The sequence below is a fragment of the Tamandua tetradactyla genome, chromosome 7, assembly GCF_023851605.1.
Source record: "Tamandua tetradactyla isolate mTamTet1 chromosome 7, mTamTet1.pri, whole genome shotgun sequence".
NCBI classification, from domain to species: Eukaryota; Metazoa; Chordata; class Mammalia; order Pilosa; family Myrmecophagidae; genus Tamandua; species Tamandua tetradactyla.
The window spans coordinates 103,858,280-103,881,695 of record NC_135333.1 but is presented as its reverse complement, the minus strand read 5'-3'; the positions used below and the strand labels follow the sequence as shown (position 1 = coordinate 103,881,695).

The following is a 23,416-nucleotide window of genomic DNA, read 5'->3' as shown; positions in this document are numbered from 1 at the left end:
TTTTTTCTAGTTAAAAATGTAGAATCTTAGAGTTTCAAGTTTGATGAAAATTTAGAAGTGATTTTTTTTTCATTCAATGTAAAAATCTCTTCTCCCTCATCCCAGAGGATATCTATCCTCGGCAGAAATACTTCAACTAATGGGTAATTCAGGACATCATCAGGTAAGCTCATTCAATACTGAGAGGCTTACATTGTTAGGAAATTATTTTATTTATGAAGCTACTAATGTCTGCTTCCTTATAACTTAAACTCATTGTTCCATATTATGCCCTCTGGAGCAAAGAAGAACAGAATTACTCATTCTTCAGCTTTTTAGCCTTACGATAGAAAATAGCTATTTTAGAGCTGGAAGGGCTCTCGCAAAATCAAAATATCCCATTTGCAGAAAAGGAAATGAAAACCCAAAGTAGTAATATAGTTTACACAGTTAGATATTGGCTGTGCTGTTACTATAACCTTTTAGCTTGAATTTCCCCCTGTCTCTAAGATGATTTTTACTACTTTATTAATTTTTATTATTATCATCATGTTATTCTTCTATACTATACTTACTGTATATTAAGATATTGATTTCATGATTAGTTCTTCTCTGGTCAAAGTTAAACAACTAAGTTCCTCTTGTTAGATTTTAAGAACCATCATATTTCAAGCAGACATCAGCAGCCACATTTGTTTCCCAGAAAAGAATTAAGGTAAAATAATCATGATCAAGAAATAGACGTCCACTCAAACCATCACCGTACTGAATAAAGTATTTTATAAGTAATAAAAGACACTGCTCAACAAAAAGAAAAAAAAAAGAAGATAAGCATCTATGTGTACAGCAGTACACATCTATACTACTAACATTTTGTTTGCCAACTTCTCCTCTAGCATCCAAGTAATCACACACCACAGTATTCACCAAATGTTTTGCCACTATTAACATTTGCATTACCATATTTCCAGCCTCTGTCATCAATTTTCTTGCTGTTTCCTGTCCACAAATTTTAGCTTTCTAGAGTGGCAGCACCCCAATTCTAGTGGTCAATTTTTGTATAAATCAATGTGGACTAGTGTTTGTTGCAATATCCAACAATCCTTAGATCTCAGTAACTTAACATCACAAAGCATTGTTTCCCACTCACATTGCATGCCCACTGTGTGCTGATAAGGAGGTTTGGTTTAGGCCCCAGCTAAGCACAAGCTTCCAGAACTGCTGCTGAGAAAGGAGTTCCCTGCACTGCTTCTCACTGACAACTAAATGGCTCAATCTAGAGATGACCCATGTCACTTTCACTAACATTTGATTGGTCAAGGCAATCATGCAATCTCGCCTCACTTCAGAAGGGGTAGAATGTGCAATACTCTCATACGTCTGGAGGGTGAGACCTGGAATATCTGTGCTTCCAATCCCTCCTTCCGCAATTCCTCTACCAATCACAGAAGAACGTCTCCCCCTAATTCACAATAAACTAAGCCCTTTGGTAAATATCATCCCATGATGCTTCCTATCAAAAGTGTGCAAATGTGGTCTTCAAAGAGTAAATAAAAGAGAGAGGTGCTAACGCAAATATCATTATATTACTTGCTCTTTATGTATTCGTCCTTTTACTTCAGACACTAGTTGGGGAAAATGGCTTTTGGTAGCACCTCTGAAAAATACAGCAGTGTAGGGCATTCAGCTATGATTTAGATTCTTAGATCTTTATTCCTTTTAATTAACAAAAGGACTTTGGAAGAGGTGATATATGACACATTTCTCCTTTTCTGTGGTGGTTTCAAGCTGTGTGTACCCCAGGAAAAAAAATTCTTAAACCTAATCTGCCCCTGTGGCTATGAACCCACACATGTAAAAAGTTTTCCTTCTTTTCTTTTTGGGTACCTGGATCTGTGGCATGGCAGGTGAGCATGCTACCACTGAAGCACCCGTGCACCCACAAGTAGGAACTTTTAATGAGGTACTAAAGTTAAAGTATGGCCCGGGATGGGTCTTAATCCTATTACTGGAGTCATTATATGCAGAATGAAACTCAGAAAGAGGGAGAGAAGACCACAGAAAGAAGCTGAACATCAATTATCCGGAAGAGAAGGGAGAGACCAGGAAATGCCCTATGTCTCTTGCCATGTAAAAAAGCTAAGGCCCAGGTGCACGGGTGGTTCAGTGGTAGAACGCTAGCCTTCTATGCGGGAGACTCAGACTTGATTCCTGGACCAGGAACCTAAAAAACAAGCTAAGGACCAAGAATTGCCAGCAGTTATCCCAAAACATCACAGTCTTGAGACAAAAGCATCACCTTGATGATGCCTTAATTTGGACTTTTTACCAGCCCCAAACAATGAGCAAATAAATTCCCATTGTTTAATATGACCCATTTCATGGTATTTGCTTGAGGAGGCCAGGAAACGACAACACTTTTCCATTTGGCATTTTCAAATACCCTCATGTTTTAGTTTCCTCACTGATGCAGAAGTCCATATTCTACAGTGGCCTCATCTTCGCACAATTACAGAAAGAAATAGGAACCATTTTCTTCAATGACTGAAAGTCAAAGAAAAACTGTCATAAGTTTAATTTTGAAAATTTTAAATTTTGAAATTTAAAGTAGCTACATGTAGGTAAGAGTTGAGTTTATAAGCATAAAATTGCACATTGTACTGTTTAAATTGTTGCAAATAAGAACATCTCAACTTAGGAAAGCATTCCTTCACAAAATTCTTCTCCGCTACAGATTTTGTCACATTAATCTCTTTCTCTTTAACTAGGGCAAAATAAAACACTTCTTTTTGTGTGGGTGACACATAGTATGTAAATACTGTCTTTTATTTTATCTAAAACCTTGCCAATGAATTCTGTATTTTATCTCTTAGTGCTGAAAAAACAAATGCCCTTTATACTTGCTAAATTCCTTTTTTCTAAAAAGTATCAACTGCATTCACATAATTTCCATGTTCACTTTTTGCATCAGATTTCTTTTTAAAAAAACCAAGAATACCCTTGTTAAGATAAACTAACTGTATAGAAATGGATAAAATAGAATGAAAGTATTTTTTTCACTTTTTTTGGGATACATGGTCCAGGAATTGATCCCGGGTCTCCTGCATGGCAGGCAAGCATTCCACCATTGAACCACCCGTGCACCCTATGACAAAAATATTTTAAAGAGGCATTAAGACGTTGCTTTGCTTTCTTTATGCTCCTCATAATTTTAAATAAATAGTACTTTTGAAATATAACAACAAAACATCATCTCTCAAATATATTATCTAATTATCAACACTTTTACAAAAATAATGTCTGCAAGCATAAATAAATTTTAGCTAAGCCTCCATTCAAGAATAGTATCTATTAATCAGTAGATAATTACTCATTTGAAATCATTTACGTTTACCCATTATGCCTACATTATAATATATGCCCAAAGCAAACCCATTTATATATTAGAGATTGGTAATAAAGAGATATGTATAAAAATATTCAAGGAAAAAATTATACTAAGATGCTCCAGGCAAACATTTAGTATGAACTCCTCTCCTCTAAAACATCAATTGTGATTAATAGTAACTAATGACAGTAATTATAGGGACCTGCAGATTACTATGTGCATGGCTTGCCACTGCAGATAATATATGTGATAACCAACAGTGAGAAATCATCAATGGGCTGCATTTAAATTTACATTAAAAAGTTCAAAACTTGTGCAAAAATAGTAAATAGATGTTGTTTTAAGAAAGGTATTCCATGAAAGCTTTTGATACCAGAATTTATCTCCTTAAATAATGATTCTTAAACTCCCTCTAGAGAATTTTGTTGGTAGGGTAGGGTAGGATAAGGGATGAAGGACATCTCAGAATCTCATTGCTCTTATTTTACCACCACCAACTAAAGAGTGATTAAAAATAATCACATGGAGATTTGCACACTTAGGTATTCTTTGTTCTAAATTACACTAGATTCAGCCTAGTGTAATTATTAAGAATGGATGTGGAGGGGTGTGCTGGAGTCAGAGACCTATTTGGATAATAAAACTAGATATCTTATAGGGTTGTCAGAATTAAATGCATAAAATATAGATAGTACAGTGCACACGGCGATGCTGGGAGCAAAACACACTCTCAATGAATATATGCTATCCTTATTGTACTGTATATTCTTATCCAGACAAGCTATTTGGGAACTTAAAAACAAGAAAAAAAAATACAGCAGCTAAATAGCAGCACAAAAATAGAACACATTTTGCCAGAGACCCGGGTTCGATTCACGGAAACTGCCTATGCGAAAAAAAAAAAAAAATTAGACCACATTTGACTCACGGGACAAGGTATGACAAAACCATATTCCTTTTTACAAAATTACTGAAAAATACACTTTTGCTTACTTGCTGAGAATTGAGTTCAAAATGTCATGTATCTCTAATAACACTTAATAATAGTGTGAAAACACCAAGACAGTTTAGATTGTATATTTGCCCCCAAATACTGAGTTATTGTGATTTTTAACTTTTTCATGAAAAAAAAAATCAACCCCCAGAATTGACTCCAAGAATAAACAGAATTTTTTCCCCTTCATTGCAAAAGGCAGATGAGCAGGATAGGATTTACCAGGCACAAGCTACCGCCAATGACATGCTTCTGTATCTTAGTGTACATAAACGACCGTGTGTCTGTTGAATCTCTGAGCTAGGCCATGTCCACAGCCAGATCAAATCTCCTTCTTGCTGTCTCTACATCCTGTCTTTTCTATTTAAACTCATTCAAATACACATAAATAATGGTGATTACACACAATACAAAAGTTCCATAAAACATGGATTGTTTTGTTATTGCAATGTTTGAACTGGAAAGTTAACGTAAGCTGCATAAAGTAGAAATGCTAATACTCCAGATGGCATTTGTGAAGTTTCCTTCTCTGTGTAACTTATTCAGACAAAACCATATTTTATCAAATATCCTGGAGATTGAATATTTACTGGAGACAGACTTTTTACATCAGATTTCATTCAAAAAAATTACACTTTGTTTTTGATGAGTCAAAAACCTACTTAGCTCTGGTAGAATCTTGTATTTCATCATTATATTAGGGGAATTTAACTCTTAGAAATGGGTCTATGCAAAAAGAGTGTGACGGTGGCTCAGTGGCAGAATTCTCACCTGCCATGCTGGAGACCCAGGTTTGATTCCTGGTACCTGCTCATGTAAAAAAAAAATGTATATATGTGCTGAAATTAATTCATATAATAATTAGGGTAACGGTTTTAATCACTTTAATGAAGTATCATTTTAACTGAAAATATTCCTCTACAAAGAATTCTGTATCTGAGGAAAATTGTATCTAACTCAAACCCTTTAATGAGTGAGACAAGGTATAAATGAATAAATGAATCTCCTACCAGAATAAAATGATCCTAACATTTCCTTTCTTCCAGAAAGCTCTTGCAGATTTTCCCCAATCAGGATAGGGTTTGTCCTGCAGCATCATATCAGTGACCTAAAGCAATAAAAGGAATTTATTTAGTGCTTTCAGAAATCTTAAACCGAAGTTAAAATACAAGCTTATAACTTTACATCTATTGAGAATAAGATATGCAGATATTTTCACATTAGAATATTTTCAGAGATAAAATTAGCAGAATGTACTTAATTCAATTAAAAACTTTAATTTATTTGACTTCACATAGCGAATGAGTTTATTTAAGGTCATCCACCTATTTAAAATATTAAGATGCTCTAAATTTCAATAAATATTATCCTTTATGTAAAAGGAGTGACTTTGAGATGATATTAATATCTCCATAGACAAAAACCTATATATCAAACAAAAGTCCATATGCTTTAAAAATTTGTCTAAATCAGAAACTCCAAAGCCCAAATATTTCCTGAAATGTCTGGATTTTCAGCTATATCACTAATCAGTATATTATCTTCCTTTCTATCCCTTTATTCCTTCAAACATACTTGAGGTACAGTACTTATACCAAGTTTTATGGCTTATTTATTTCAAGGATCCAGCATTTTCCCACCAGCATTAGCATTTCTGTACCTTATACCTAAAATGTCCTTCCCCTCTTTCCTACATGCAGAGATTCTGTCTATGTTGTGAGGTCTAGGTAAGGTCATGCTACCATTGTGATGTCTTCATTGTTTTCCAACCGCAGTTCTTGATTCGTTCTCCTTGTGTCACACAGTGTTCCCTCCTTATATTTACTTATGCACATTTTCCTCTCTAGCAGACTTTAAAACACTTGAATGTGAAGATTTATCTTTGTATCCTTATTATCATCTAAGGATCTTTGATATAACTGACTTTAAATACTTGTTTAAAGAGGATATGGCAAAATGAATTACAATATAAATTTTTTAAAGCTCCATTAAAAAGTAAATTGCTCATTGAGTACATTGCCTGTCAATGATTTCAACAAATATCTGAAGTATCATAAATAGCTAACCTATTATAAGAAGTATTTTTAATATATGATGGGGGTGAAGAATGAATTTCCTTCTTTCTTCTAAGAACTGAAAATTTTTATGGGCATACACACTAAAACACAAAAACATTTTTTCCTTTTTCCCAGAAAATCCACTTTTTCCCAGAAAATGATTTTTAATGGATGATATTTAAACATGTAGGGTGAAAGATCCTGATGGGTTCATTCTGATCAGTGAGCCCTTAAATACTACTAAACTACCTGTGGGAGGTAGGTCCTAAGCAAGCCCACCATGTTGTGACATACAAACTCCAAGAAATGATCTCTGGAAACATTCCCTGGTATGCCAATGCTTCACATGCTCACCTAAAATGCAATCCAAACAGTGAATAAGGAACCATGTCTCTAGGAAAGATTCCATTCTTCATATTACTTCGTGACATCATTTCTGGAATAGAGTTCCCAAGCTTCTCCTGGTTTGTGAGAACCAAAGCCAGTTCATTGATCTACACTCAGTAACACAGGGGATTTATGCCAGCTCTGTATAACTTAGGGTCTATAATAACTTTATGTGCTGTATCTAGAAACTGTTACCCAATGATCTACTATAGATGCTTCAGGAAAAAAAAAAAAAGTACTTTGCATCCTCTATCACATCTCCTGGGGAATAAAAATTGGCATAAATGAGTCATTGTTCAATCTGAAAAGGAACAAATAGCTTTAATACAAACTGTCATTATATTTCTTTTAAAGTGTTAGCTACTTTGATACATGTGAATGGGGGAACTAATATTGAGACTTCCAAAAGGAAAAATATTTATTTTATTTATTTTCAAGAAAAAGACTTATTCATTGATGATTTTATCATCTATTTATTTTCCTGAAACTTTAAAATTACAGAATTTTATCTCCTCACTCAGACTATTGTCCCTGGATTATATTTTCAATCAAAAAACATTTATGATATTTATCAACATGAGAAAAGGGAAGATTATGGAAAATAAACTAACCATGAAACAAAGACTTATACTGCTACCAAAAGAGGAAGAAAAGTGAGAGTAAAGAAATTAAAATCCCAAATATTCTTGGGCATAAAAAGAGTTTTATATCATTACTTCCCCAGAGGAAAGAATTGCAATTCTTCCAAATATGATAATTTCAGCCACTGCTCCTTTGTAATCTTCTTGAATAACAATTTTTGAGTCAAATTTCATTTAAGCCAAACCTCAAGGTTAAGTAAATAAATACTTTAAATATTTCATGTTTAACTAGCTTTTTAGAAGATTTAATTAATTCTGCTCTGCAATACTTATCCCGTTCCAGAGAGTGTGCATGGTAATAAATGGGTAGGCTTTATTCAATATCCAATGTTTTCTCCAGGGCACTTTCTGGGAAATACTTATTATATTTTCTAGAAGAAGGCAATCTGCTGCAGGATGGCAAATTATTACAACAGCATGTTTTGTAAAACTGACATTCAAGGATAAAGGATTTTCCCAGAAAAATCGCAAGATGAGGTAAAAAACATCTGATGCTTTTTTGCATGTTCTGATGCAAGACAGATGGTAGTTTTCACCCTCAGCTCCAACTCCTTTTTAAAGTTATATCATCAGACCAGTGTCAGGTCACTTGCAGAAAACTGGCGAGAGCAGAGATGTCAATAAAGGGATGCATTCAGTAAAAAAAAAATCCAATTACTTTCTGCACATTAGAGAAATCAAATTCATTTCTGATGGACTGGTGTTGGTCAAGAACAGTCTTCGTGTGAAAAGATACAGAAAAGGGAGGACTCAGTATGTGGCAAACAAGGGTGCTGTATAGCATAAATACAATACAAAACATGCTGATGCTTCTCCCACAGGAAGATTATCATTCTTTGACATTGCAAGGCTTTCTTTCTAAGCAGGGAGTTGGTTTAACACTTTGAGTCTCACAGTCTTTCCATTCTCTTTTCTCACCACCAGGTCTCTGAATAGAATGCTGAACCTCATTATGACACATCAGATAGTCTCTCTCAGTAGAGTATAAGCTATTTTAGGGAATGGATACTATGCAATTGAGCGAATACATGCATTCTGAGATTCAAAAGTCTGTTTATGATTGTAAAAGCAGTTTATGTCTATAGGAATTTAAGTGAAATCCTTGCTTCTCTGTGAGTTGAGCCTATATGATGCTGTATCAATAAGAGCATGACGGTCGCAGTAATGACAATAACACTTTATATTTGCTGTAGAGTTACATGATTGCAAAGTTCTCAGATGTACTTTTATTAATAATTCTCATAACTTTATAAAATACATTATTCTCTACTTTTTAGCAGTGGAGAAAAAGAAGTCAGTGAAGTTAAATAGCTGGCCAGGGTCACACATCTAATATGCTGTTACATGCACCAGCTCTGGAGCCACCTGCCTGGGTTCAAATCCCAGTTTTGTCTCTCACTAGTTGTTCTAGTTTGCTAGCTGCAAGAGTGCAACACACCAGAGATGGATCGGCTTTTAATAAAAGGGGATTTGTTTCGTTAGTTTGAAAGGAAGCTAACTTTCAACTGAGGTTCTTTCTTATGCGGGAAGGCACAGGGCGATCATCATCGCTGCTGGCCTTCTCTCCAGGCCTCTGGGTTCCAACAACTTTCCCTGGGGTGATTTCTTTCTGCATCTCCAAAGGCCTAGGGTGAGCTGCGAGTGCTGAGATGAGGTATGCTGAGCTGCTTGGGCTGTACTAAGTTGAGCTCTCTCATTTAAGCATCAGCCAATTGAATCAAACATCATTCATTGCAGCGGGCATACCTCTTAGCCGACTGCAGATATAATCAGCAACAGATGAGGTTCACGTACCATTGGCTCATGTCCACAGCAACAAAACTAGGGACCTTCACCTAGCCAAGTTGACACCTGAACCTAACTACCACACTAGTTTTTGTTATAGGGCAAGGTAATTAACCTCTCTGTGCCTCATTTTCTTTTTCATCACTTATGAGCACCCAATACGAACTAACAGGTATAATAATTATTGACGCAGTGTTGTTGACAGCTGGAACTTCTACCCAAACATTTTGTTTTAAATCAGCAACCCTTTGAATAACTGGATCTAAAACGTCAAAGGACTTGAGAATCAACCTCATACCCTCCATGAAGACAAAGCAATTTTATATACTAAGCTATATTAGAAAATGATGTTATTTAATGTTAAAATATGTTATAGTCTAAAATTGTCTAAAATCAAAGGGAAGGGAAATTACTGAAGATTGGAATAGTCTGAGAAGGCTACATGCCTCATATGTTATAATGTACAAATATCAATTATTCAGGATATGAAATCATAATATAATAACCATTACTATGTCTACAATGTCTCTCTTGAGGAAACCACTATTTAGCGATGTTTCATTTAAAAGTATCATTCCATTAATAAATAGCAAATACATTATTTATGTTAATGAACAGTACATACACTTAATTTTATTTAATTTTAGAGCTATTTTGCAAGTCCTTTCTATTTAACAATATACACTGAACGTCATTCTATATCAGTACATATAAAGCTGGTTATGCTGTTTCTTTTTTTCTTTCTATTCTAAATCCTTTTGGAATCTTATTCTTTATTATTTTTATTTTCATTGTTTCAGTTCTGTCCTGTAGGGAAATTATGCATGTGCTTGTTTTCTCTGTCTTCTATGTCTACACACCATTAGAAATTTTCATTTTGCTCACTCAATCACGTCCCTTACTATAATTTAGGGTGTTAATGTTTGTAGAATTTCCAATTTGACCTTTAATTCTGTAATTTTGTCTTTTCCATGTTTTCTTCCTGAGCTCTACCATCTCTTGTCCCATCTTCTATGTCTCACACTATTCCGAATCCTTGTATCTTTGCTTTGAACCCTTATTTTATATAGACTTCACTAATTATTTTTTAATTTACTAGAATATTTTGGTCATAATTTTCCTCTGTTTCATGGATATTTCTTTACCTGCTATTAAATTTTATTATTAATAACACAATTTTCATGCTGGTTCCTTTGTGACTGATCACCCTTGGTATGACATGATTCCTTCCTGGATTATCTCTCGGCAGACCACTCATGTTCAAGGGTGGCAGGGCCCACTCTCAGCCAGCATTGTCCCACCCCCATTGATCTAGACTCTCACGTGTGTGCCACCTACCTTGGGCAACTGTCCTATGCCCGAGATCCTATAGATTGCTGAAGCTATATGTATTGTCCTATATAGTATTTTTCTAGTGTCAAAGAAATACAATTTAGACTTTGTTCTCATATAGAATGATCTAAGATGGTTGGGAGATGATGAAAATAATGCTATGCTACAATGAGTGCAAAAGTACCAAAACCAAACAAAAAATAACAGGGCCACCACATAAGAAAGCTGGACATTGTCCAAATCCAGGAGGCATCATTCACAACCTCCCCTCCCATGTTTGGCTAGTATTGTCTTGAAACACGATTACCTAGTATTATCTTGAAACATGATTACCATGATTGCATTTATCAACCCTCCATCAGAGATTGTGCTTTACAGTCAGAGATGTTATTTCATCTGATTTAAGATAAAATTAGCAGCCTGATTCTCGTTCTCCAAGATCCTTTGATTACCAAAACCTCCCTATTTTAAACAAAAATTCTGTATTTCCATTTAAAGTGATCATTTTGAAGCCATACCACCACGAATAATGAATAAGTCTGTCTCCTTTTTTAAAAATGGCATCCATCAGAATACCTAAATAACATCTGAGACTAGCTTTTAATTAACAGTGTTTTAGATTAATGTTTTTGAACACAACTTTATTCAAAATAAAATATGAGATTTTATAAGCATTTGAACATAAGGCAGTTCCTGCTTTTCTGAGAGATATTTTGAAGAAAACCTTTGCTTTACATTCAGCATATGTTTTGTTTTTCCTGAACTGCTGAGACAAATACCATACAATGGATTGGCTTAAACAACAAGCATTTATTGGCTGATGGTTTCAGAGGCCAGAAATCCAACAGCAAAATATTGGCAAGGCTTGCTTTCTTCCCAAAGTGTGGCATTCTGATGCTGACTTGCTGACAATCAATAAGGTTCCTTGGCATTCCTCTCACACGACTATGTCCTCTCCTTTCTCTTCTGGGTTTCCCACTGATTTCTAGTTTCTGGCTTCTCCCTGTGGCTTTCTATGACTGGCTTCCTTTTTCTTTCTCGTTATAAGGCCTTTAGTAATCCTGATTACGATTCAACCTCATTCAGTTGGGCTAGACCTTAACTTAAAATAACATCTTCAAGAGTTGATATTTACAATGGGTTCCACACCCAAAGGAATGTGGATTAAGATGAAGAGTGTGTCTAAACTGGGGTATATAATTCAATCTGCCACATATAATATAAAATTTTAGTTAGGTCACCCAGCTACTCATAATTAATGTATAAGTGAAACATGAAAAGGATTTAGTGAATTGAATGCTGGGCATTCCATTCAAGCACTAAAAGTAGGTAGATTTTCCATCTCTTCCCTTAAAGAGAATGGTGATAATGGTGTTTTAATTTGGTAACATCTACCATTTCATGAAAATTGCAACAAAATAGCAGTAAATGATTTTCATGGATTCCTATAATTACTTTTTATGCTTGGGGAAATGTCCCTGTATAATTGTATTATGGCCAAATTTTACATATTTTCCTCACTTTGTTGATGCCATGTTTATTCAGATTTCTTTGAGGCTATGGTTATATACAGGTACATGTCAATTATAAAGAAATTCTTTAGATGGAATTGCAAGACAATATTTGACATACTTACTAAGTATAAAGAGGCAATTAATGCTAAATTTCCAATTCCAATCACTATTTCAACATTTACTTTGAAATCCCCTATAGGAGTTCATTCAGGGGCAGAATAAAAATTACTTAAGTTCCTTTTATTTGTACAAGTCAACTATATGTTTAGAGACTGTTGCTGTCCAGAGAATTTTGGTTCCAGATATATTGATTTACCAATAGTCAAAGCTAACCAAAGCAAAAGCATCCTCACATACCAATGCCAAGAGGAGAGACTGCTTATTATCATGAATAATATGAGTTTTGACTTATGAGTCAAGTCAATTGTCACAAATCCAGGAAATGTCAGCACTTAAAATGAGAAGAAGGTGGGGAGCAGGCCCCGATATATTTTTTTAATTGTTCCTTTACCACTCTGTTTCTAAGCAATTGATATAAAGTCCTTTTCACACTGCAACCATATATTCCAAAATTTCTCCCAAATCACCATAACCGTAATAAGAAGTCTCACTGCATCTTTTGATGTATGACTACTTATGGCCTTTAAGCTTCACCTTCTGTTCTACTTGGCAATATGTCAAGAAAGCCTGGGTGCTCCCTTTGGTGTCACTAAGAAGTTCAAGCCAAACATGGGAGGGGAGGTTGTGAATGATGCCTCCTGGATTTGGACAATGTCCAGCTTCCTTATGTGGTGGCCCTGTTATTTTTTGTTTGGTTTTGGTACTTTTGCACTCATTGTAGCATAGCATTATTTTCATCATCTCCCAACCATCTTAGATCATTCTATACGAGAACAAAGTCTAAATTGTATTTCTTTGACACTAGAAAAATACTATATAGGACAACACATGTAGCTTTTTCTCTCTTTGGTGCTCCACCTGTCCCTACTCTCACATCACACCACAGAGCCAGAAACCATATACAATCAGTCTTACATAGCAGCACTTTCAGCTGAGACAAAGAAAGACCCAAAGTCAACCATAAAGGAATATGCATATCCATTAGCAAAGGAACATTAGCCAAGTGTACAATTAAGTACAATTAAGTAAATGGAAAATCTAGATAAAAGGTCCCTAAATTACTAGTGATGCCTTAAACGAGTTGCTACAAGAAATATCAGAAAATCACTGGCAAATATCTACTGGTGAACATTAAATCTTGAATGTATTCCACAGCTTTTTAGAAGCACGACCAAGATTTCATAAAGCATGAATATTAATGCACCTGCTTATTATCTCCAATGATAGCCTGCCCTGCTTTTGTGATGTATTGCTCCTTATTGCTGGATCTCTACTGATTTACAATGAATCATGGACTGTTTTATTATTAAGTAAAGAAATAGGGCATGTCTCAGAATATAGAAGCATGTAGAGAAAGATACCTGAATACAGAAATACATGCAATCAAGAAGCACTTTCACAGGCAAATTCTACAGAGTTTCAGAGTGTACTAACAAATGAAAAATAAACATGATGTGCCCCAGTACAATCTGCTCTCCACAACACTGAATTATAATTTAGAATAAATGGAAAGAATGAAAATGATTCCTGGTTTTGCTGAGCAAGTAGCCAACAGATAAATATTTATGCCATCTTTTGACATGCTATCACTTATGGTTAGCTAAATTATCAAACTGCAGTAGTCCAATACCACATGTGATTTTTCTTTTTTGCTTGAAACACGAATAGCTTTCAATATATATAAGTTCTCCCCTTTAACATAGATAAATGATCAGTACTAGAGAATGTAATTATACAAAATCTATCATAATCTGATAGTATGTGACTGCCTATAGAAATGGAGGGCAAACATGAGGAGAAACTAAGGATAATTCTGGAAATGTGGTCATAAGAACCATTTTCCACACCAAGGAGCACTTGGAATAGAATGAGCAAACTTCTCAACAGCAAAGTCCATCTCATTTTAAGGTATCTCAGCATTCTGGTTTTCTAAATAAAATGTTTAACACAGGATAGTCCTAATCATAGAGCCAAAGGAGGGCCTCCACCTTCCAGACCCAGTATTACTGTGCAACCTGCCATATTGCTTGTGTTGTAGCATTTATCAAAATGTTTTAGCCAATTCTATAAGATAGCAAATCCACAGCTGTAGGCTATTGAAGGGAAAGGAAATTCAATTGGTTTAAATTTCTTAATAATAGTTAAAAACTGGCAACTCCAGGAGAAGGCTAAGTTACCATTTGTCATAACCACCTTGTTTCATTTTCTAAATCTGAGGGATTACAAAGTAAGGCAACTGTCAAGTAACAGGGTATATAAGTTTAAGAAAGCATTATTTCTGTATTCTATTGTTGCCTGAAGACAGATATAATTGTAACACTATGGAGTGAGTGTAGGGGTAACATTCATGACAGCAAGCTTAGAAATTCAAAAGCAATAACCTAAAAGTGTATTTTTTGCAATGAGAAACCCTGCTTATCAGCATTCAATCTCTAAAAAAAATCAAGTATTTTCATTTCAAATAAAAGTGAAATACTGGTTTTAGAGTACACATATTTTAATTATACCTAGTAAAGGGGAATCAAACTGTTTTCTGTTGTTTTGTTAATATCAGATGTAACTACATATTAAATATTTTTCATTATATTTATTGAAAATCACATATATCAAAGGCCATATAATGTATATCAAAGGCATAAAGAATAAAAATAAACAGTAGAGTAGAGCAGGTGACCAGCATCCAGCTTGGAAAACATAGAACAAAACCAAAGTCCTTGATACCTGCATATTCTTCTCCCGACAAACTGCCCTGTCTATCCATACCAGATGGGACCATTGCCTTAAATTGTGAATTTGTCATTCTTATTCTCCTGTTTATCTTTGTGATTTTATCTCATCTGGATGTACACAAAAATAAAATAAACTACTGCTTAGTTTTGTATATTTATACTTAATCAACCACAATACAATTTTTCTGCAACTGGCTTTTTTCACTCCAATTATTTTTATGGGATGTACTCATAATGAAACACATCTTATAGCTTTGATCTCTACTACATCTCTGTTAATGTTGTTTTAATTTTCCTTACGATTTATTTGTACATCTTTTCTTTCACATTGACTAATCTTGTAAAAGATTTATCTATTTTGCTAACATTTTCAAAAAGAAAAGTTTGTTTTTTAACCTTCTTTATAGTGTCTTTGCTTTTATTATATTAATTTGCATGTTATCTTTATTATATCCTTTCTCCTTTTTAAATTGATTTTCCTAGGCACTTAATGTTGAATACTTACCTTATTCATTTTAGTGCCACTTCTTTTCTAATAAAACCATTATTATGGTGGATTTATCATTTATTAAATTATGTCAATTTATCCTTTATAAATTTTGAAGCTATAGTAAAGAGTGCATACAAGTTTAAAAGTGCATCTTTCTGGTGAACTGAATTTGTCATCATTATTTGGTAACCGTCTTCAATCCTAAAAATCCCCCCTAACACCCCCCCACACACACAAAATCGATTTTACTTGATATCAGTGGAACTCATCAACTTTGTTTTGGATCGTTTTTCTCTGGTAATACATTTTTTCCATTCCTTTACTTCGAAATTTTCTGTTTTCTTAGTTTTGGGGTATGGCATCTGAACATAGAATGTTATACAGAATTCTAACTCTTCAAGTTGTGGGGTGGAACCTATGAATATGACGAACTACCACTCCCATGATTATGCTAGGTTACATGACAAAAGGGGAATTATCAGGTGGGCCTAATTTAATCACATAAACCCTTAAAAAGCAGAACAAGTCAATGCAATCTGAAGCTTAATGGGGACTGGACATGAGGGAGGTTCTCCTTTCCTGAGCTGTAGGGAGCCACTTGGAAGAATGTGAAAGAGGCAAGACCTCAGAGAATCCCTAGAGTCTCAACCAGCAAAGCAACGGGAACCTCAGGCCTATAACCACGTGGACCTGAACTGTACCAACAACCTGAATGAGCTTGGAAGCAGATTCTTCCCCAGGCCCCACAGATAAATCCAACCTGGTCAACACTGTGATTTCAGCCTTTTTGAAATCTTAACCAGAGAACCCAGTAGAGCCCAAATAAACTTCTGATCTATAAAACCATAAGCTTATAAATGATTGTTGTTGTTGGCTACTAAATCTGTCCTAATTTGTTAAACAGCAGTGGAAACTAATTCACAGCATATAGCTGGAATTGCTTTAAATTAATCTGACAATCTTTGTAATTAACATGAAAGTTACACAAATTGTGTTTACTAATGCAATTTATTTCTATCATTTCACTTTATAACCTCTGTTGCTCATGTGTTTCTTTTTTCCCTTCAATATTGCCTTTTTTTTGGATGGATTGACTCTTTTTTTCTCCTTTATAGAATCTTTATTATGAATGGTCAATGTTAAAAATGTGAAACATGGAAACTGTTGCTTGCAAAGTCATGTGCATACTTTAGCTGCAGAGATGCAACATCTAGTTCATTGCTATGCGTGGGTACAGATTTTCTTCCTGGGCAGTATAATTTGGAGTTTGCTCCTTACCGGAGTCATAATAGTGAAATCATATCTATCCTTTTGGGTCTGGATTATTTCACTCAGCATTATATCCTCTTGGTTCATCCATCTTGTCATGTGCTTCAGAATCTCATCTCATCTTACAGCTGCATAATATTCCATCGTGTAGACCATATTATGTTTATCCACTCGTCTGTTGATGTGCGCTTGGATTGCTTCCATCTTTTGGCAATTATGAATAGTGCTGCAATGAACATCAGTGTACATATGTGTGTTTGTGTCACTACTTTCAGCTCTTCTGGGTATATACCTAATATTAGTATTGCTGGATTATAGGGCAACTCAATATTTACTTTTCTAAGGAAACATCAAACAGTCTTCCATAGCAGCTGTACCATTATACATTCCCACCAGCAGTGAATAAGTGTTCCAATTTCTCCACATCCTCTCCAACATTTGTAGTTTCCTGTTTGTTTAATAGCAGCCATTCTTATAGGTATGAAGTGATATCTCATCGTCATTTTGATTCACATTTCCCTCATATCTAATGAAGATGAGCATCTCTTTATGTACTTTCTAGTCATTTGTATTTGCTTTTCAGAAAAATGTCTGTTCATATCTTTTGTTTGTTTTATAATTGGGTTGTTTACTTATTTTGTTCTTAAGTTGTGTAATTTCTTTATATACACAGGATATCAAACCTTTATCTGATACATGGTTACCAAGTGTCTCTTCCCATTGTGTTGGCTGCCTCTTCACCTTTATTTCTCACTCCTTTGAGGCACAGGAGCATTTGATTGGTCTATTTTTTCTTCCATAGCTTGTGTTTTGGGTGTAAAATTCAAGAAGTGATCTCCTATCATTAGATCTTGAAGATGTTTCCCTATGTTTTCTTCTAGCAGTTTTCTAGTACTGGCTCTTATATTTAGGTCTTTGAGACATTTGAGTTAAATTTTATATAGGGTGTAAGATAGGAGTCCTCTTCCATTCTTTTGGCTATTGATATGCAGTTATCCCAAGCCCACTTATTGACAAGACTATCCTGTCCCAATTCAGTAGATTTGGAGGCCTTGCCGAAGATTAATTGACCATAGATTTGTGCTGTTTACACCAACTGATTTTCTTGCTTTTGATTCAGTTCCATTGGTCAATACTTCTTTTTTTTGTGTCAGTACCATGCTGGGTTTTTCGTTTGTTTGCTTTTTGCATGGGCAGGCACTGGGAATCGAACCTGGGCCCCTGGCATGGCAGGCAAGAATTTTGCCACTGAGCCACAGTTGCACTGCCCAGTACCATGCTGATTTGACCACCATGGCTTTTTTAAAATTATTATTATTATTATTTTTTACAACTGAGGCTTTATATTAAGCTTTAAAGTCAGGAAGTGATAGTCCTCCCATTTCATTCTTTTTTAGGCTATCTTTAGCTATTTAAGGATTCTTCCTCTTCCAAATAAATTTGATAACAAGCTTCTCCAAGTCTTCAAAATAGGTTGTTGGGATTTTAATTGGTATTTCATTGAATCTGTATATCAATTTGGGTAGAATTGACATCTTAATGACAGCCACTCTTCCTATCCATGAGCACAGTATATCTTTCCATCTATGAAGATCTTTGATTTCTTTAAGCAATGTTTTGTAGTTTTCTATATACAGTTCGTTTGCATCCTTGGTTACATTTCTTCCTAAATACAAATATCCAAATTAGCTTTGTCATAGATTTCTCAGGATTTTCCTCATATAGGATCAGGTCATCTGCAAATAGTGAAAGTTCTACTTCTTTCTTTCCTATTTAGATGCCTTTTATTCATTTCTCTAATCTTATTGCTCTAGCTAGAACTTCTAGTACAATGTTGAATAATAGTGGTTACAGTGGCATTCTTGTCTCATTCCTTATCTTAGGGAAAATGCTTTCAATCTCTCACTGTTGAGAATGATGCTGGCTGTGGGTTTTTCATATATGCCTGTCATTCAATTCCTAACTTTTGAAGTGTTTTTATCAGAAAAGAATGCTGAATTTTGTCAAATGCTTTTTCAGCATCAATCGATATGATCATGTGATTTTTCCCTTTTGATTTGTTAATGTGCTATTTACATCAAGTGGTTTTCTTGTGTTAAACCACCCTTGCATTCCTGGCATAAAACCCACTTGGTTCTGATGTATAATTCTTTTAACATATCATTAGATTTGATTTGCTAAAATTTTGTTGAGAATTTTTACATCTGTATTCATTAGGGAGACTGGTCTATAATATTCCTTTCTTATAGCATTTTTATCCAGTTTTGGTATTAGAGTGATATTAAGTTGGAAATCAATAACATGTTGAAGCCAGAAAATTCACAAATATATAGAGACAAAAAACATACTTTAAACAACAAGGGGTCAAGGAAAAAAATATTTTACAATAAATATCTCAAGATAAATAAAAATGGAAACACAACATATCAAAAATTACAGGATGTAGCAAAGGTAGTGCTGAGAGGGAAATTTATTGCCCTAAGTGCCTATAGTAGAAAGAAGAAAGAGAAAAACTTGAGGAATTAACTGTACACCTGGAGAAACCAGAGAGAGAACAGCAAACTAAACCCTAAAGGAAACAAAAGGAAAGAAATAACAAAGACTCAAGCAGAAATAAGTGCAGTTGAGAACAGGAAAACAATAGAGAGAAGATTCTTTGTGAAAGATGTTGGTTCTTTCTTAAAATCAATAAAATTGACGGGCCCTTTGCCTAGGCTGACAAAAAAAAAATAGAGGATGTAAATAAATAAAATCAGAAGTGGGTGGGGACGTAACTATTATTCACAGAAATAAAGGAAACAATAAGAGGATACTATAAGCAATATATGACAATAAACAAGACAATACAGATGAAATGAACAACTTAGACTTGAAAAAAATAAATGACTACAACCAATCACAAGTAAAAAGATTGAAACAGTCAACAAAAAGCTCTCAGAAAACCAAAGTCAGGGACCAGACGGCCTCACATGAGTATTCTACTAAGCATTCAAGAAGGAATATGTAGTAAGCCTGCTCAAACTCTTTAAAAAATTAAAGAGAAGGGAAAGCTACCTAACTCATTCTATGACGCCAACATCACCCTAATACCAAAGCTAGGCAAAGATGCTTAAGAAAAGAAAATTACAGACCAGTCTCTTTCATGAATATAGATGCAAAAGTCCTCAACAAAATACTTGCAAATCAATTCCATCAGCACATTAAAAGAGTTATACACTATGACCAAGTGGGATTTATTCCAGGTATGCAAAACTGGTTCAACACAAGAAAATCAACCAATGTAATAGGCCACATCAATAAACCATACAGAAAAACCACATGATCATCTCAATTGATGCAGAAAAGGAATTTGACAAACTCCAACATCCTTTCTTGATGAAAACACTTCAAAGGATAGGAATAGAAGGGAAATTACTCAATATAATAAAGGGAATATATGAATATTGCACAGAAAGCATAATACTCAATGGGGAAAGGCTAAAAGCTTTCCCTCTAAGATCAGGAACAAGACAAGGATGCTCACTGTCACCATTGTTACTCGACATTGTGCTGGAAGTTCTAGCTAGAGCAAATGGGCAAGAAAAAAAAATGCATCTGAATTGAAAAGGAAGAAGAAAAACATTTACTGTTTTCAGATGACATGATACTATATGTAGAAAATATACAGAAAAAAATCCACAGAAAGTTACTAGAGCTAATAAATGAATACAGCAAAGTGGTAGGGTAAAAAATCAACATGCAAAAATAAGTAGTACTTCTATACACCAGAAATGAGCAATCTGAAGAGAAAAAAATTCCATTTACAATAGCAGCCAAAAGAATCAAATATTTAGGAATAAATTTAACCAAGGCCACAAAAGATCTATACACAGAAAACCACAAGAATTTGACAAAAGAAATCAAGGAAGACCTAAATAAATGGAAGGATGTACCATGCTCGTGGATTGGAAGACTAAATATAGTTAAGATGTCAATTCTACTCAAATTGATTTATAGATCAATGCAAGACCAATTAAAATCTCAACAGCTTACTTTGCAGAAGTAGAAAAACCAATAACCAAAATTTATTGGAAGGGCAGTGTGCTCCAAATAGCTAAAAATATCTTGAGGAAGGGGAATGAAGTGAGAGGTCTCATACTACCTGATTGTAAAGCATATTACAAAGCTACTGGTAAAGGCATAAAGACAAATATACTGACTACTGGAATTGAATTCAGTGTTCAGAAATAGACCTTTTCAACTATGGACAATTGATCTTTGATAAGGCAGTCAAGCCAACTCAACGGGATAGAACTAAAGAAATATGCTCTTCAGCCTCTTCAATAAGTGGTGCCTGGGGAACTGATATCCATACCCAAAAGAATGAAAAAGGATCCCTATCTCACACCCTATACAAAAATTAACTCAAAGTGGGTCAAAGACCTAAACATTAGGTTAAGAACGTAAAATGTTTAGACAAAAATATAGGGAAATATCTCAGAGGTCCCACGATAGGATATGGTTTCCCAGACCTTATACCCAAAGCATGAGCAATGAAAGAAGCAATAATTAAATACTTTTGTGCATCAAAGAACTTTGTCAGAAAAGTAAAAAGACAGTCTATACAATGGGAGACAATATTTGGAAACCACATATCAGATAAAGGCTTATTATCCAGAATATACAAAGAGATCCTACAAGTTAATAACAAAAAGACAACCCAATTTAAAAATGGGCAAAAGAGATGCACAGTTTTCTAAAGAGGAAATACATATGGCTCTAAAACATATGAAAAGATGCTCAACTTCCCTGGCTATTAGGGAATTGTAAATCAAAACCACAATGAGGTAGCATCTCATACCTGCTAGAACAGCCATTGTCAAAAAATTAGAAAATTACAAGTGCTGGAGAGGATGTAAGAAAAAGGCAGTTATTCACTGTTAGTGGGAATGTAGGACGGTGCAACCATTCTGGAAGGCAGTTTGGCAATTCCTCAGGAAGCCAAATATAGGACTGCCATATGATCCAGCAATCCTATTACTAGGTATGTATTCAGAAGAACTGAAGACAAGGACACGAATGAATATTTGCACATCAGTGTTTATGGTAGCATCATTCATGATTGCCAAGAGATGGAAATAGCCCAAATGTCCATCAATGCATGGGTGAATAAACAAATTGTGGTATGTACATACAATGGAATATTATATAACAGTAAGACAGAATAAAGTCATGAAGCATGAACAGCATGGATGAACCTTGAGGACACCATGTTCAGTGAAATTATCCAGAAACAAAAGGTAAAAAACTGTATGGTCTCACTAATATGAACTAACATTAATAAGCGAACTTTGAGAGTTAAAGTTGGGAACACAGGTTATAGGGAGATAAAAAGAGGGTAGAGGTCAGGCATTTGATGATGAAGGGATTCACAGTGTTCAACAGGATTGATTGTAAAGATCCAGAAATGGTTAGCACCATGCTATCTGGTGGTACCAAAATATTGTAATGCACTGAACAAAGATGTTTGTGGACATGACTGAAAGAGAAAAGTTAGGGGTACATACAATACTAGAAAGAAAGATAGAAGATAATAACTGGGACTGTATAATTTAGCAAAACCTAGGGTGGCCAATGATGGCAATTAAATATACAAATATAAGAATGTTTTTGTATGAGGGAGAACAAATGAATATCAACATGGCAAGGTGTTGAAAATAGAAATGGTATTTAGGAAAAATACAATCAATGAAAATTAGAATCTATTGCAATATGCTTCTAGTAAATGTAACACTGAATGGCAATATACCAAAGTTTAATTTCAATAAGAGTGGGGTATAAGGGAGGAGTACGGGGTTCTTAGTGTTATTGTTTCTCCTTTTAATTTTTTTTAATTTTTTATTCTTCATTTTGTTTCCTTTTCCGCTTTCTGTGAGGAAGAAATGGAGTTGTCCTCATATAGATTGTGGTAGTAAAAGTATAACTATGTTATTATACCCAGAACCATTGATTGCTTATGTATGATGGATTGTATGGTGTATAAATAAAGCTGTCTAAAAATAAATAGAAAGAAACAAGTGCTGAAGAAAATGTGGCGAGTAGGATGTACCATTCACCACTGGTAGGGAAGGAGAACGGTGCAGCCCCTCTGAAGGGCAGTCAGTTGGTTCCACAGGAGGTTAAGCACAGGGTTGACATATGATCCTGCAACCCTCTTATTAAGTATACACTCGGAAGAACTGAAAGCAGGGACAGGAATGGACATTTGCACCCTGGTGTTTATGGCAGCAATATTTACAATTTGCAATGGATGGAGGTGGCCTAAGGGTATATCAACTATGAATGGAAAGACTAACGAATGGTGGTATGTACATACAATATTACTGAGAATATTGAGAGGCTGGAAGGAGGAATGAAGTTGTGAGGCATGCAACTAGATGAATGAAACTTGAGGACTGTTGAGTGAAATAAGCCAGAAAGAAGAAGGCAAATATTATAACGCACCATTAATATGGACTAACTATAATGTGCAAACTCTGACAATCGAATCCGAGAGCACAGGTTATTTGGGGAAGGTTTATTGTAAAGGTTCCTAGATTATAAGCTCTTACAGAAAGCACATCTATTTTTAATTGTAATGGTCATTTCTAAATTTTAAGTTGTTGAGCTCTTTGTGTATGACCTGGTTGTTCCCTGGAACTTCGGGTATTTGTATGAGACGCAGAGCTAGAGTTCCACATTTATGAATGTCA

At 34.8% G+C, this 23,416-nt stretch overlaps 1 protein-coding gene across 8 annotated transcripts in view; it reads right to left on the bottom strand.

The window, feature by feature from the left end:
* Positions 1 to 23,416, bottom strand: part of TMEM117 (transmembrane protein 117) — a 585,676-nt gene that overhangs the window by 176,774 nt on the left and 385,486 nt on the right. For all 8 annotated transcript variants that reach the window (XM_077170633.1, XM_077170635.1, XM_077170634.1 and 5 more), the window contains one exon: positions 5,372 to 5,469. In XM_077170633.1, the coding sequence (XP_077026748.1) occupies positions 5,372 to 5,469 (98 nt within the window). The remainder of the gene's footprint in view (positions 1 to 5,371; positions 5,470 to 23,416) is intronic.